At 40.0% G+C, this 12,582-nt stretch overlaps 1 protein-coding gene across 1 annotated transcript in view; it reads left to right on the top strand.

Moving 5' to 3' along the window:
• LOC121001312 (dynein heavy chain 5, axonemal-like) overlaps nucleotides 1–12,582 on the top strand; it is a 304,445-nt gene that overhangs the window by 184,583 nt on the left and 107,280 nt on the right. The window contains 3 exon segments of the mRNA XM_040432320.1: nucleotides 5,389–5,478; nucleotides 5,628–5,864; nucleotides 8,002–8,169. Of these exon segments, the coding sequence (XP_040288254.1) occupies nucleotides 5,389–5,478; nucleotides 5,628–5,864; nucleotides 8,002–8,169 (495 nt within the window).

The following is a 12,582-nucleotide window of genomic DNA, read 5'->3' as shown; positions in this document are numbered from 1 at the left end:
TTCACTGCATAGTCAGCATTTTCAGTATGATAATTTTGAAGAAATTGCAATCTACACTTACTTGCAATTTAGGCCTCATGCACACGACCTTTGTTTTATTCCGTGTCCGTTGTGCCGTTTTTCGTGATTTTCTGCGGACCCATTGACTTTCAATGGATTAGTTGAAAACTCGGCTAATGCACCGTTTGTCATCCGCGTCCGTGATCCGTGGTTCCAGTCCGTCAAAAAAATATAACCTGTCCTATTATTTTCGCGGAAAACTGTTCGCGGACCCATTCAAGTCAATGGGACCGCTAAAAAACATGGAGGCACACAAGATTGTCATCCGCGTCTGCGTCCGTTTTTTTCCTATCATTTGCATGGCAAACCTGTCTTAGATTTTTTTTTACTTTCCTTTATGTCTGGTGATCCTCCAAAAATAAAGGAAGACACACGGAAACAAAACGGAAATGGATCACGGAACAACGGAACCCCATTTTGCGGAACGAAACACAACAACGGTCATGTGCATGAGGCCTTACACTTATGTTTCTCAAGACACCGAACAGACACAGTATTTGGTTTAATTAGCTGGATAAATCCTGACTGATTCTTTTAAAGTCTTTTTGAGCTGTAATAGCCTCAGAATGTGTGTTCTAGTCCAATAAAATTCAGCAGCAATTCCTTGGAAAACACTTGAATTGGGTTTTCACGATTTGGCTGACACACTTGGCTGAAACCCCAACTACACATGGTGGCTAATCTCCACACAATTCTGAAGATACCTCTGTTTTACCCATAAAACCATTGGGTGTTGGCCGGCGCAGTTGGGTGGCTTGGCAGCTGCACTGTGCGAAACCAAGCTCAAATGGGAACACATGCGGGACAGATATAGGTATTTCTCTCAATTAAGGCAACTATACCCAAGTAAATATTCCCACCTTATACTTGTGTGTGATTGTCAAATGAACAGTGTAGGTTGGAATTGTGTTCTTACATGCTATGTAATTAAGCAGCTTACGTCATCATAAATAAGTAGCTAATCTTTAAATTACTATACATATGTAGCTACTATTGGGTTACCTTTTATTGACTCAAAGACTTTATTATCAGCTTGCTTGTGAAGCAAAGGAAAACTCATTTGTGTGTCTGCTGGGTGAGGAAAATGACTGCACTAATCTTCCGCAGTGGGATTTCAATGGGAAAGGTCTGAAAATCCTCTTAATTTGAGAGGTGCCTGGGAATAATCCTACAGAGGAGCATACAATGCAGTGCACATTAAAACACAAAAGAGGTTCTAAAGTCAGTGCCACAGTATCTGCCTCCTTTCTCACTTGGCATAGAGTCTGACGTACAGTGAGCATACATAATAGCTCTGTTATGGGCTTATAGATGGTAGATGGTCATAAATGAATATGTGTACGTTAAATGTATGTTCCATGGCATATATTGCTGCTAGTAATTGCTGCCAGCCCTGAATAGACAGTTGATGAAGGGCTGCATCTCATTGAAGCCACACAAAAGACAAAAACTCAAACGAAATGTATAGCAGATATAAACCCTTTCATTGTATTTAGAGATGAGCAAAGTGTTCAAAAATTAGATTCGGACGCTTCGACGAATTTTCCCCAAAAATTTTATTAGATCCAAATAAATTTGTGACGAAGCGCGTTAAAAATCAGCTATTTCCTGGATGCAGGGAGTATGTATATCAGTTTACAACACTGTGCTTTGCAGAAACCTGCATAGCTAGTCCGCTGTGGTAGTGAAAGAGTTACTGTGCTCAGTGTCAGGCAGTTGACAGGCGTCACTCTTAGGGCTCATTCAGACGGCCGTATGCTGTCCGCAAAAATACTGAATGCTATCCGTTTTTTTGCAGATCCGCAAAAAAACGGATCTGCAAAAAAACGGATAGCATTCAGTATTTTTGCGGACCCATAGACTTCAATGGGGCCATGTCCTGATTTTCACGGACAAGTATAGGACATGTTTCATTTTTTTTGCGGATCCGCAAAAAAACGGATAGCATTCAGTATTTTTGCGGACAGCATACGGCCGTCTGAATGAGCCCTTAGGCTACTTTCACACTACCGTTCAGAGCGGGTCCGTCTGATGTCTGCTCAGACGGATCCGCTCCTATAATGCAGACGTTTGGATCCGTTCAGAACGGATCCGTCTGCATTACAGTTTAAAAAAATTTCTAAGTGTGAAAGTAGCCTGAACGGATCCGTCCAGACTTTACATTGAAAGTCAATGGGGGACGGATCCGTTTGAAGATTGAGCCATATTGTGTCATCTTCAAACGGATCCGTCCCCATTGACTTACATTGTAAGTCTGGACGGATCCGCTTGCCTCCGCACGGCCAGGCGGACACCCGAAAGCTGCAAGCAGCGTTCGGGTGTCCGCTTGCTGAGCGGAGCGGAGGCTGAACGCTGCCAGACTGATGCATTCTGAGCGGATCCGCGTCCACTCAGAATGCATTAGGGCTGGACGGATGCGTTCGGGGCCGCTTGTGAGAGCCTTCAAATGGAACTCGCAAGCGGAGCCCCGAACGCTAGTGTGAAAGTAGCCTTAGGATAAGTTCACACTTCACTTATTTGTTTAGTTACGGGGCCAAAACTGACCGAATAACCCAAGTGTGAACTCAGCCTTACAGGTCAATGTTAGCGTCCGGTATAAAGAAACGTGCAGTGGCCCAAGATTGTACTATAGAGTGAAAGAGTGCACTTCTTTTACACCGTCAGCTGATTCCACATAGATTTCTACAGAACCTGTTCACCTCAAAATCAGTAGTATCATTCCGCTATTTCACCCCAATTACAGAATCAAGGATGAGTAGATTTACTGATGTATAACAGAACGTGACACCCCCAAAATCAGTAGTATCATTACGCAATTTCACCCCAATTACAGAATCAAGGATTAATGGAATTACTTATGTATAAAAGAACGTGAACACCCCAAAATCAGTAGTATCAGGCCGCAATTTCACCCCAGTTACAGAATCAAGGATTAACGGATTTACTTATATATAAAAGAATGTGAACACCCCAAAATCAGTAGTATCAGGCCGCAATTTCACCCCAATTACAGAATCAAGGATGAACGGATTTAATAATGGATAAAAGACCGTGAACACCCCCAAAATCAGTAGTATCAGGCCGCAATTTCACCCCAATTGCAGAATCAAGGATTAATGGAATTACTTATGTAAAATAACAATGTGAACACCCCAAAATCAGTAGTTTCGGACCGCAAATTCACCCCAATTACAGAATCAAGGATTAATGGAATTACCGGTACTTATGTAAAAGAATGTGAACAACCTAAAACCAGTAGTGTTAGAACACTATTTAGCCAAGCTTTACACTGTTCTATTGGCCCCTGCATTCTCACTATAGTGTGGCTAAAGTCTTCCTATTATATCCCTACACTATCTCTAAGCTGTCCCTGAATTGTTAAAAACAAATATTTATTAAAGTCTTTCCTAATCACTTTGCCTAGCACTTGACACATCTGTCCCTATGCTCAGGATGAAGCTTTTATAGGGCTGTGACATAGGGATGGCTGCTGATTGGCTGGCTGCACTGCATTATGGGTGATTCCTCATTCACAGGCGTCTTACTTTCACTTTGTAACATGTGCAGCAGCCATTTTAGAAAAAATCGGATCGAATTCCACTTTGTCAACTTCAATTCGCTCAACACTAATTGTATTATACGAACGTCTAAGTACCCACAAGAGGCTAGAATTGTAAAGGTGTAAGATAAATGTATTTGAATATTATGTTGTCTTAGACTGAGCTGGATGGACATACGTCTTTTTCGGCCTTACAATAGTACAGTACTATGTTACAAACTTCAGAACATCCACATTCTTTTTGTATAATGATGCATATATTCTGCTTATTGGGCAACATACAATTTTTTCCTTGGCAAGATGTTGAAGTGATTTATTGTGCTTATGTGCCCCATTGACTTTCTCCCTGAGCACAAGATATTATTATTTTTTCATGTAATTATTAGGCTGTACCTGCTGTAATGCAATTATCTTGCATTTCCATTGAAATACAGTAGAAGTCAGCTACTGTTTACCCGCAGAAAGGTTTTTACAGCTCATCAAAAAGAAATAAAACCCTACCCCCATTCACGTCCGCAAAATTGGTCCGTGTCCGTTCCTCAATTTTGCAGAACAGGTGCAGACCCATTCATTTTCAATGGGGCCGGAATGTGCTGTCCGCATCCGCATTTGCGGATCCGCAAAAAAATAGAACACGTCCTATTATTTTTTGCAATTGCGGAAAAGAAAAGGCATTTTATATGAGAGTGCCGGCGATGTGCGTTCTGCAAAATGTGGAACGCACATTGCCGATGTCCGTGTTTTGCGGATTCGCAAAACACATACGGACGTGTGAATGGACCCTTATGGTTGTCATTAAGATAGTGCTAGTGCCAGTACCAACTACAATCATACCTATATACAGTATATGCTTGATGAAGTAGTCTTAGAAAGCACATGTGCTATCCATACTGTGGATGCAGCTCATTAATATTCACTGCAGGCCACATCTATTGTTATGTCACTACTAGTAGATAGGCTGCGCTATGCTGTCAAAGATTTTTTATAGCGGGCTACCAATGTGTAATAAAATATCATATGGCTATTTATTATAAATGGCATGATATGATTATGGCATGATATGATGACGTTTCTTCTGGTCAGCTGATCATAATGGAAGTAATCTATTACTCAGCTAGTTATTACACATCCCAAAAATATGAGTAAACTAGGTTCCTTTAATAATAAATCACATTTTATTGAACATGATAAAAATACACTAATAACTACGTATTAATAGTAGGAAATCAAAATAAAATGCCACATATTAATGCATCATGATTAAATATCCAAAATACATGATTAATGCCATAACTAAATGCTCCATTAGCTATCTCACATGAAGGTACGCCTCAGGATCAATTAATACTGCATGAATACAACCACATTAAAATTGAGTCACATAAAGACTACCTATAAATTGTGCAGATGCAATAGTCACCTTCACCCTACGCTATATAGCAATTGAAAACATTCCCAGAAGAGAACTAAATAAGATTATGGCAATAAAGTGCTTATCTGAATGACATACCAAAGTGCTGCTGTGCGTGTGGCAAGCTTCCTCAATGCGCGTTTCGTGGTTTGGCTTCGTCAGGAGAAGTGCTATTGGATGTGTAATGGATATATTGAGTGTTCCAGTAAGGTGCATATATTGAATATTTGGAGATAATACTCAGCTAGTTATGTAAAACCCCAATGATTTAGTACAGTATTAACAGATAAGCAGGAATCAAGTAAATGAAGAAGCTCTTTATTACAGTTTTACTTAATTTTGTTTTTTCCCCCCATAGGATTTGATTAATTTTGTCTTTACTGCCGTGTCTCCAAAGATGCCTATATTGGAGTGCATGTATATTAAGCAAGCTATTGACCTTCTTCAGGTATGAATATTGCTCTTAACTCACATACTTTAGTGAATGTACAGGCATTTCCAAAGTGTCTACTTCATGCGTTACTCCTCCATAATGTTACTCTCAGCCTTGTTTTATCCTAGTTTTAATCCATTTTTTTTATTGCTCTTGATTTGTAGGGTCTCCTCTCCGACAAGGAGGAGAAACAGCCCAGTCAAGAACATTTGGCTCGGCTCTTTGTATTTGCTGTGATGTGGTCAGTGGGAGCCGTGTTGGAACTTGAGGATCGCATGAAGATGGAAATATTTCTGCGTGACCATTCTGCACCACTTGAGCTTCCTGTTGTTAAAGGAGATGAAACGATTTTTGAGTTTGTTATTAATGAGAGTGGACAGTGGGAGCATTGGTCCAAAAAGGTTTGTGATTCCTAAATAAGAAATTGTTCAAATGATTCATCATTAATAGTAAGAGACTATCCAAACATTTGTTGCACTTTAATAAATCTCATATGGAATTTTGATTTTAGAACTTTCCATTGTCAATGAGGAGGGGTCAGCTGCCTACAACTCTGGGCTGAAAAAGACCTTGTATCGGTTAACTGGCTTTTCTGGTTTAGAAAACACATCTTCGATTACTTTATTAGAGAATTCTAAAGGCTGTATTACACCAACAGATTATCTGACAGATTTTCTAAACCAATCATTGGTCATATGGCCTTTTACACACACAGATCTTTTGTTATACACACCTACTATTGGTCTGATTGGATAGATATTGGTCAGATAATCTGTAGGTGTAATACAGCCCTTAGTTAATAGAAGAGGGGGACAATGGGCTCCATTCATTCTATTAGCCGGAGTAAAGAGCAGCAAATAGAGACCCTTGCTGTCGAGGACCAGGCTCATCTGTACATTATGTGGACAACCTATTGATTTACAAAAAAGGACTATGTAAATGCATCATTTTCCCTGTAGTGGCGGTGTAGGGAAATTGACCATTTGTTTTACGGTCCCTTCACATATTACAGCAGATAACTACAACAATAATTTTAAATTGAAGATCTACAATTTACATATGACTCTATCCAATCTCTCCCTAAATTGTAAGTAAAATATATTTGTCATTAAATAGTTAGGGATATTATGTAGGAATGGTGAACTTACCTGGAAACACCAGGGCATGTAGCTCAGAGGGCTATATATCAATGCAAATATTTTCCAATAACTGAACACAGTGAGGGTCAATTCTGTAAACTCAATACCATAAAACTGGTGTGAAAAGTCACAAACCGTGGAGTCACAACTTTTTAAATGCCATGCACAAATGGTGTTTTTTTTCTATTTTGGTATAAATGATGACTGAAGTCTAAGCCAGTTAAACACTGGTGTAGATTTCATTCTAGGCACCCAGACTGCTGGTAAAGGTGCTTAAAGGAGTTTTATGAGATTTTGATACTGATGACCTACCCTCAGGATAGTTCATCAGTATCTGATCAGAGGGGTCCGATACTCTGGCCCCCCGCCAATCAGCTGTTGGAGAAGGCACTGGTGCTCCTTCTCGCAGCTTACCAAGCACAGCACTGTACATTGTATAGCGGCTGTGCTTGGTATCGCGCTCAGCCCCATTAAAGTGAATGCAAGCAACTTTAAAAGTAAATTACTCACTTGTACACAGCCCTCCCAACAAAGAAATCACATATGACACTAACATTAATAACGCAGCATTTAAAGGAAACCTATCACATTGTATATGTAGTCTGATCTGCAGGCAGCATGTCATAGAATAGAAGGAGCTGGACAGATATATACTTTAGTGGGAAAAACTTGTATTTTATTCATTTATATCTCTGCTCGTTTTATGCTTAGGAGTCCAGTGGGCAGTCTTATCAGTAATTGACAGCCTTCCCCATATCAGTGTGCATGTAGATATGGCTGTCCATCACACAAAGTCCTTCCTCTGGGCTCCTAAGCATAGAAAGAGCAAAGATTTAAATTAATACATTTCAAGTTATACTACATCTTTTTCCATAAAACTATCCATCTATCTGCTCGACTCCTTCTACTCTGCAGACTGCCTGTTCAAAGAGGCACCATTTTCAAAGTGACATGTTTCCTTTATGACCTATTTGTGTAGAAATTGCAGGTGATTTCTTGAAAATTCTGCTTATAATATGTATATTATGTCATAAAGTGAAGCCCCTATGGTCTTACACACATTTTACCAGGCAATTTGTTATAAAAATGTAGTTCAGCAATGAAATATATAACCTGTGTTACCCAGCATCCTGGAGATGGGAGGGATCGGGCTTTTCCCTGTTTCTGGAGTTAGTAAGAACTTATTACAGGAGGACATGTTATCTGATGTTTCATTACAGCATTTTCCATGCGATATAACCAATAGCCCATAAGAACCAAAACAGTCTGAAACGAATACAGGCAGACTGATAAATGCCTCTGACTTGTTTGACATGAATGACAGTGATGCAAATGTCTACCAATATGTGACCGATTATTTATTCAAATAGATGATTGTTTCTTGTGTATATTTGCATAGGTTCCTGAATATGTGTATCCAAAAGACTCGATACCAGAATATGCCTCAATTCTAGTTCCAAATGTTGATAATGTCCGGACGGATTTCCTAATGCATACCGTTATGAAGCAAGGAAAAGCCGTTTTACTGATCGGAGAACAGGGCACAGCAAAGACTGTCATGATCAAGGTAGATTACAATATAACTTTTATTTTTTGCTATTAAATTGTTTTCACATCCATTTCTCTTTCACTTGTTATTTTTTCTGTACATTATATCAAACAAGCCTTCTTGTTACATGTGTGCTGAATGCATTATGACAGTGTATAGACAGTCTGTAGAAAATGACTCCTATACCCACCAATATTTGTGACCTAAGTAATTAATTAGCTCAGTCTCTTATATGTAAGGTAATTGTCACAATGCTGGTGTAGCGGTGGATCTTTTAAAATGAAATTTGATTGGAGACTAAAGGATTATAAGTTCTTGAACCTATGCCCTTCGCAAGGTGGGATGGACATTCCCACAGTGAATCCTCAGGTTTTTCTCACCCAGTGTAGTCGTGGATTAATGGCGGTGATGTAGCAGTAGAAAAAATAGTCCAGTAGTAGTCAGAGATTGGCAACAGGAGATCAGCAGAAGTACCAGTGGTGAAGAGAATAACAAAGTCCAAAACAAGTTGAGGTCAGAACCATAGAAGCACATATGTCAGCAATCCAAAGTCGAGAGAGTAACAATGTCTTGAAGCCAAAGCTGTGGAGCAATACGTCTCAAAATCCAGTGCAGATAGACTTCCAAACATCAGCAATAGTGCACCAGGAAACAGCTGGGCTCACATAGATAGGGACTAGCACTAAACCTACAGACCAGGCAGTAGTTTTAAACCTGCCGCCCTTGACTTTTATCTTCGGGCACCGGCTGCCAAGACAACCTGGTGCTACAGTGCAGGAGAGTTGGACCAGGCAGAAGATGCAGAAGAGCCGGCACAGATTTTGGACAGATGAGTAACACTAATAAACAATAGACATGCTTATGTTCAAAGCAAATAGTACCATTGCAATATGGTGTCTGTCCACTACTGTCACCTCCAAAAACCTCTGTTCAGGCCAGCCAATAAGAATCTGCACACAAGGAAAGGCTTTTTCTCACTGGCCACATTAGGTGGATGTTCTAAGAGGGAATTAAAAGAACTTTTTACTGATGTTGCCCCTCAAAAATACACATATTGGAAAAGAGTTTAGAGGTAGACATGTGTAAAATAAAAAATATCTCTGGTTGGCCCAGTGGGTGTAAAAGGTCTAGTGAGACCTGCAAATCATTGGTCCTTTTGTGAATTCAGCCTAGCGCAGTTTGCATCTAGCTCTGATTAGCACTGGATATGAATGTAGGATAATGCTATGATAAATAAGCCCAGAACGAGCAGAAATAAAATGACAAGTAGTGTTCTGTAGATCAGGAACACTGTGTAGAGGAAAATTTTCCCCTATCCTGTCACATAAAAGTGATGAACATATATGACTGGTAAAGGCACAAGGAGACTTTATATTTTTAAATGATAGTCCTTTGACAGGCTGGATGGCTGTCTTATAAAGCCGAGATGTAGGACATCTAGCTGCTGCTTGCTGCCACTTTTCTAACCCTATGTTCATTCACATAAAAGTTTCTTCTCGTCTATGTCTTAGTTGCAGTGCTATTGTTGCCAGTGAGTCCAAGTGCTGCAAAGAGAATCCCTTGTCATGCACTGCTCCCTACCATAGGAACAACCCAGAGTGTACCTTTAACTAATAAACTCAATACCATAAACCTACGAGTCTAAAAAGTACCTTTCAGTTTTGTACAGCATAGCATTTACAGTAATCCCTTACCTAAAGAGTCATATATACTTTATTAAAACCTGTTGCAAATGCCATGAATTATTTTTAATATACTTTCTTTTTTTATGTTTTCCCAGCTAAATAAGCACCAAGTGCCATACTCCAATACGGTGCTGTGTATGGAAGTATGGACTCCCCTGTGGCCGCACTGAGTGCTGTACTGGCCACAGTATCGCTGATCCTGCAAGTTCCGGTGCTTCTCTCCATAAGCCTGGCATAGATTGGCTATGTCAGGCTTTAGCAGAGGGGGCACAGGCGGAGGAGAGATGTCTTATGTACTGTAAGCTTCTACCCGGCAACGCTTGCTCCTCTCATAAGACATTGCTCCTCTGCCTGTGCCCCCTCTGCTAAAGCCTGACATAGGAGTACGGATCCTAACGTGCAATATACCTGAACTTTAACGTAATAAAATAGTTATATTTAAAAAATAATAATTTCATGGCATTTACAACAGGTTTTCATAAAGTATATAAAGGTTTAGGTACATTTTGACAGAAATCTCGTCAGTACTGCTCCCTCTATGAATGATAGTTATTCTGATTATAGGTGGAAGAAGCTAGAAGAAACTTTTTTAGCAATTTCCTTGCAGCCCATCAGAAGACACAGGCTGTCTTATTGCCATAGGCACTATTCAGTCTGCTGTGTAAGGTGGTCTACATTCTGCTGAAGTATTGTACTTGCAAGGAATTAGCATGCATGTTCTGACAGGCTGTAGGGGTTTTGCTGGGAGTTTGGCAGGAATCGTTAACAGGTGCTGTAGAGGGAGTTCCCTATTGTAAAAGGTTTAGGGCTAAGAACGAGTGTTTGCAACTCTATTGACAAGCATGAAAAGCTATGTGTGCGGTACAGTAATATACATATGCACTGTGACTTTGATGTTTCTGTATGAGAAAACAAAATGTCCTCTTTGGTATCCTTTGGTATGATGCTGAGGAAGAGGCCACGGCTCTTACCTGAGCACTGTGGACCCTTCCGCAGCTGATCACGGGAGTGCAAGGAATTGGACGCCCACACACTCTGATATTAATAATTCAATAAGGATAGATGATCAAAATGTTTACTTCCTGGAAAACCCTTTTAATACAATACAGCATGATGGAAAACAGTGGCTCCAACACCTGACCCTTTCTGCTTTACATAAAAAGAAATGAATATACTTTATTGATACTTAGATCACAGGTAAAACTATTTTTAGGGATCATATTAGTTTGTTTTAACATGTAACACAAACTTCAACTGATCCTTTAACAGAAAAAGTTTCACTTGAAGCAAACTACTGCTGTCTGATCCTGGCACATAAAGCACTTCTGGAAGCTTTCCTTGGCTTTGTGTTAATCCAAAAATATATCTTAAAGCCATCTGGCACCAATCTGTGTGTGTGGCAATACAGACTCCAGTTAAGTAAACCTGTTCTATTGCACAGGCCAGCTGCCACCGTTCTCATTGCTGGAGGCCATCCCAAAGCTTACCGTAATAAGGGGGTGACATTAAGTCTCAGTTGCAGGCCTTTCAGGAGTGAATGACTTTATATTTGCATTTTCCATTAGTATAAGACACTGGGGCATACACTATGCAAACTATGTACATAGCTAGTCTTTACCAGGGTTGTGGAGTTAGTAAGCCAAAGTTCTTGCTGGCATGTACGTAATCAGGCTACTTAGATGGAACTTAAACCATATTTATTGGAAACTGGAAAACACTGTTATACACTTAATAATTCTAAGAAATCTAGGAATGTGTCCTCAGAAAAAGTAAGAAAAGCTATATATATATGTCCTAGAAATATAGAGAATCATATGCAGGTCTAAATGGAGAAACATGTAAGAAGTGTTTGACATGAAAGGGTTGTCTGGGAATAAATAGCTTTTTCACAGGTGCCTGCAGCCTGCCTCCGCTATGGAAAAATTTATACTTACCTGCTTCCTCCCGCTCCAGTTCTGTGCACTGGCTCCCGTGTGTCTATCTTCCAGTCTGTGGCTTGTTTACTTCCTGTCTGGGATGATCATCTGCTCTACTACAGCCAATCACTGGCTTCAGCGGTCACATGTCCACAAGAGATATATATCGCCACTGAAGCCAGTTATGATCATGCCCGTGCTGGCTTAAAAGTAAAAAAGCAGCAAACTGTAAGCGGGAAACACGGGAGCCAGTACTCAGGACCTGAGCAGCAGGGAGTAAGTAAGTTTGGTTCTTTCCATAGCAGAGGCAGGCTGGCCTCAATCCTAGACAACCCCTTTAATGCTGTCTTCCTGCTCTGTTTTGCAGTTCTGAGATGACTACAGGCATGCCCAGTAGGGAACTTCCTTCTAGAAGAGGAACTTACTACTGAGTATCAGTGATGATCGGGAGGTGCCATATTCGATTTCGCGATATTTTGCAAATATTCGATTGAATATTAATCTTATATTCGTCGAAATAGAATATTCATCATTATTCTATTTATCGCAAATAATATGCGATTTAATTATTCGCGTATTGCGATTTTCTTTTAACAGTATAAGGCAACTTTCCTATTGGTTGGCTATGGCTATGGCTAATATGTGTATTTTACGAATATTCGCTATATTGCTATATATTCTTGTTTTAAAATTAGAAATATGTTGCACACGGGTGACGAGGAATCACTTAGAGGTGCTCCTACTGACAGACAACACCCAATCTGACAAAAATGAATAAATAAGTTGTAGTGGGGCACTCTCTATAGTATTGGGAATTTATTGGTAGTATA

Source organism: Bufo bufo, chromosome 5 (genome assembly GCF_905171765.1).
Source record: "Bufo bufo chromosome 5, aBufBuf1.1, whole genome shotgun sequence".
Taxonomy (NCBI): Eukaryota; Metazoa; Chordata; class Amphibia; order Anura; family Bufonidae; genus Bufo; species Bufo bufo.
The sequence above is the reverse complement of the archived record's forward strand: the minus strand, read 5'-3'. Positions and strand labels throughout refer to the sequence as shown.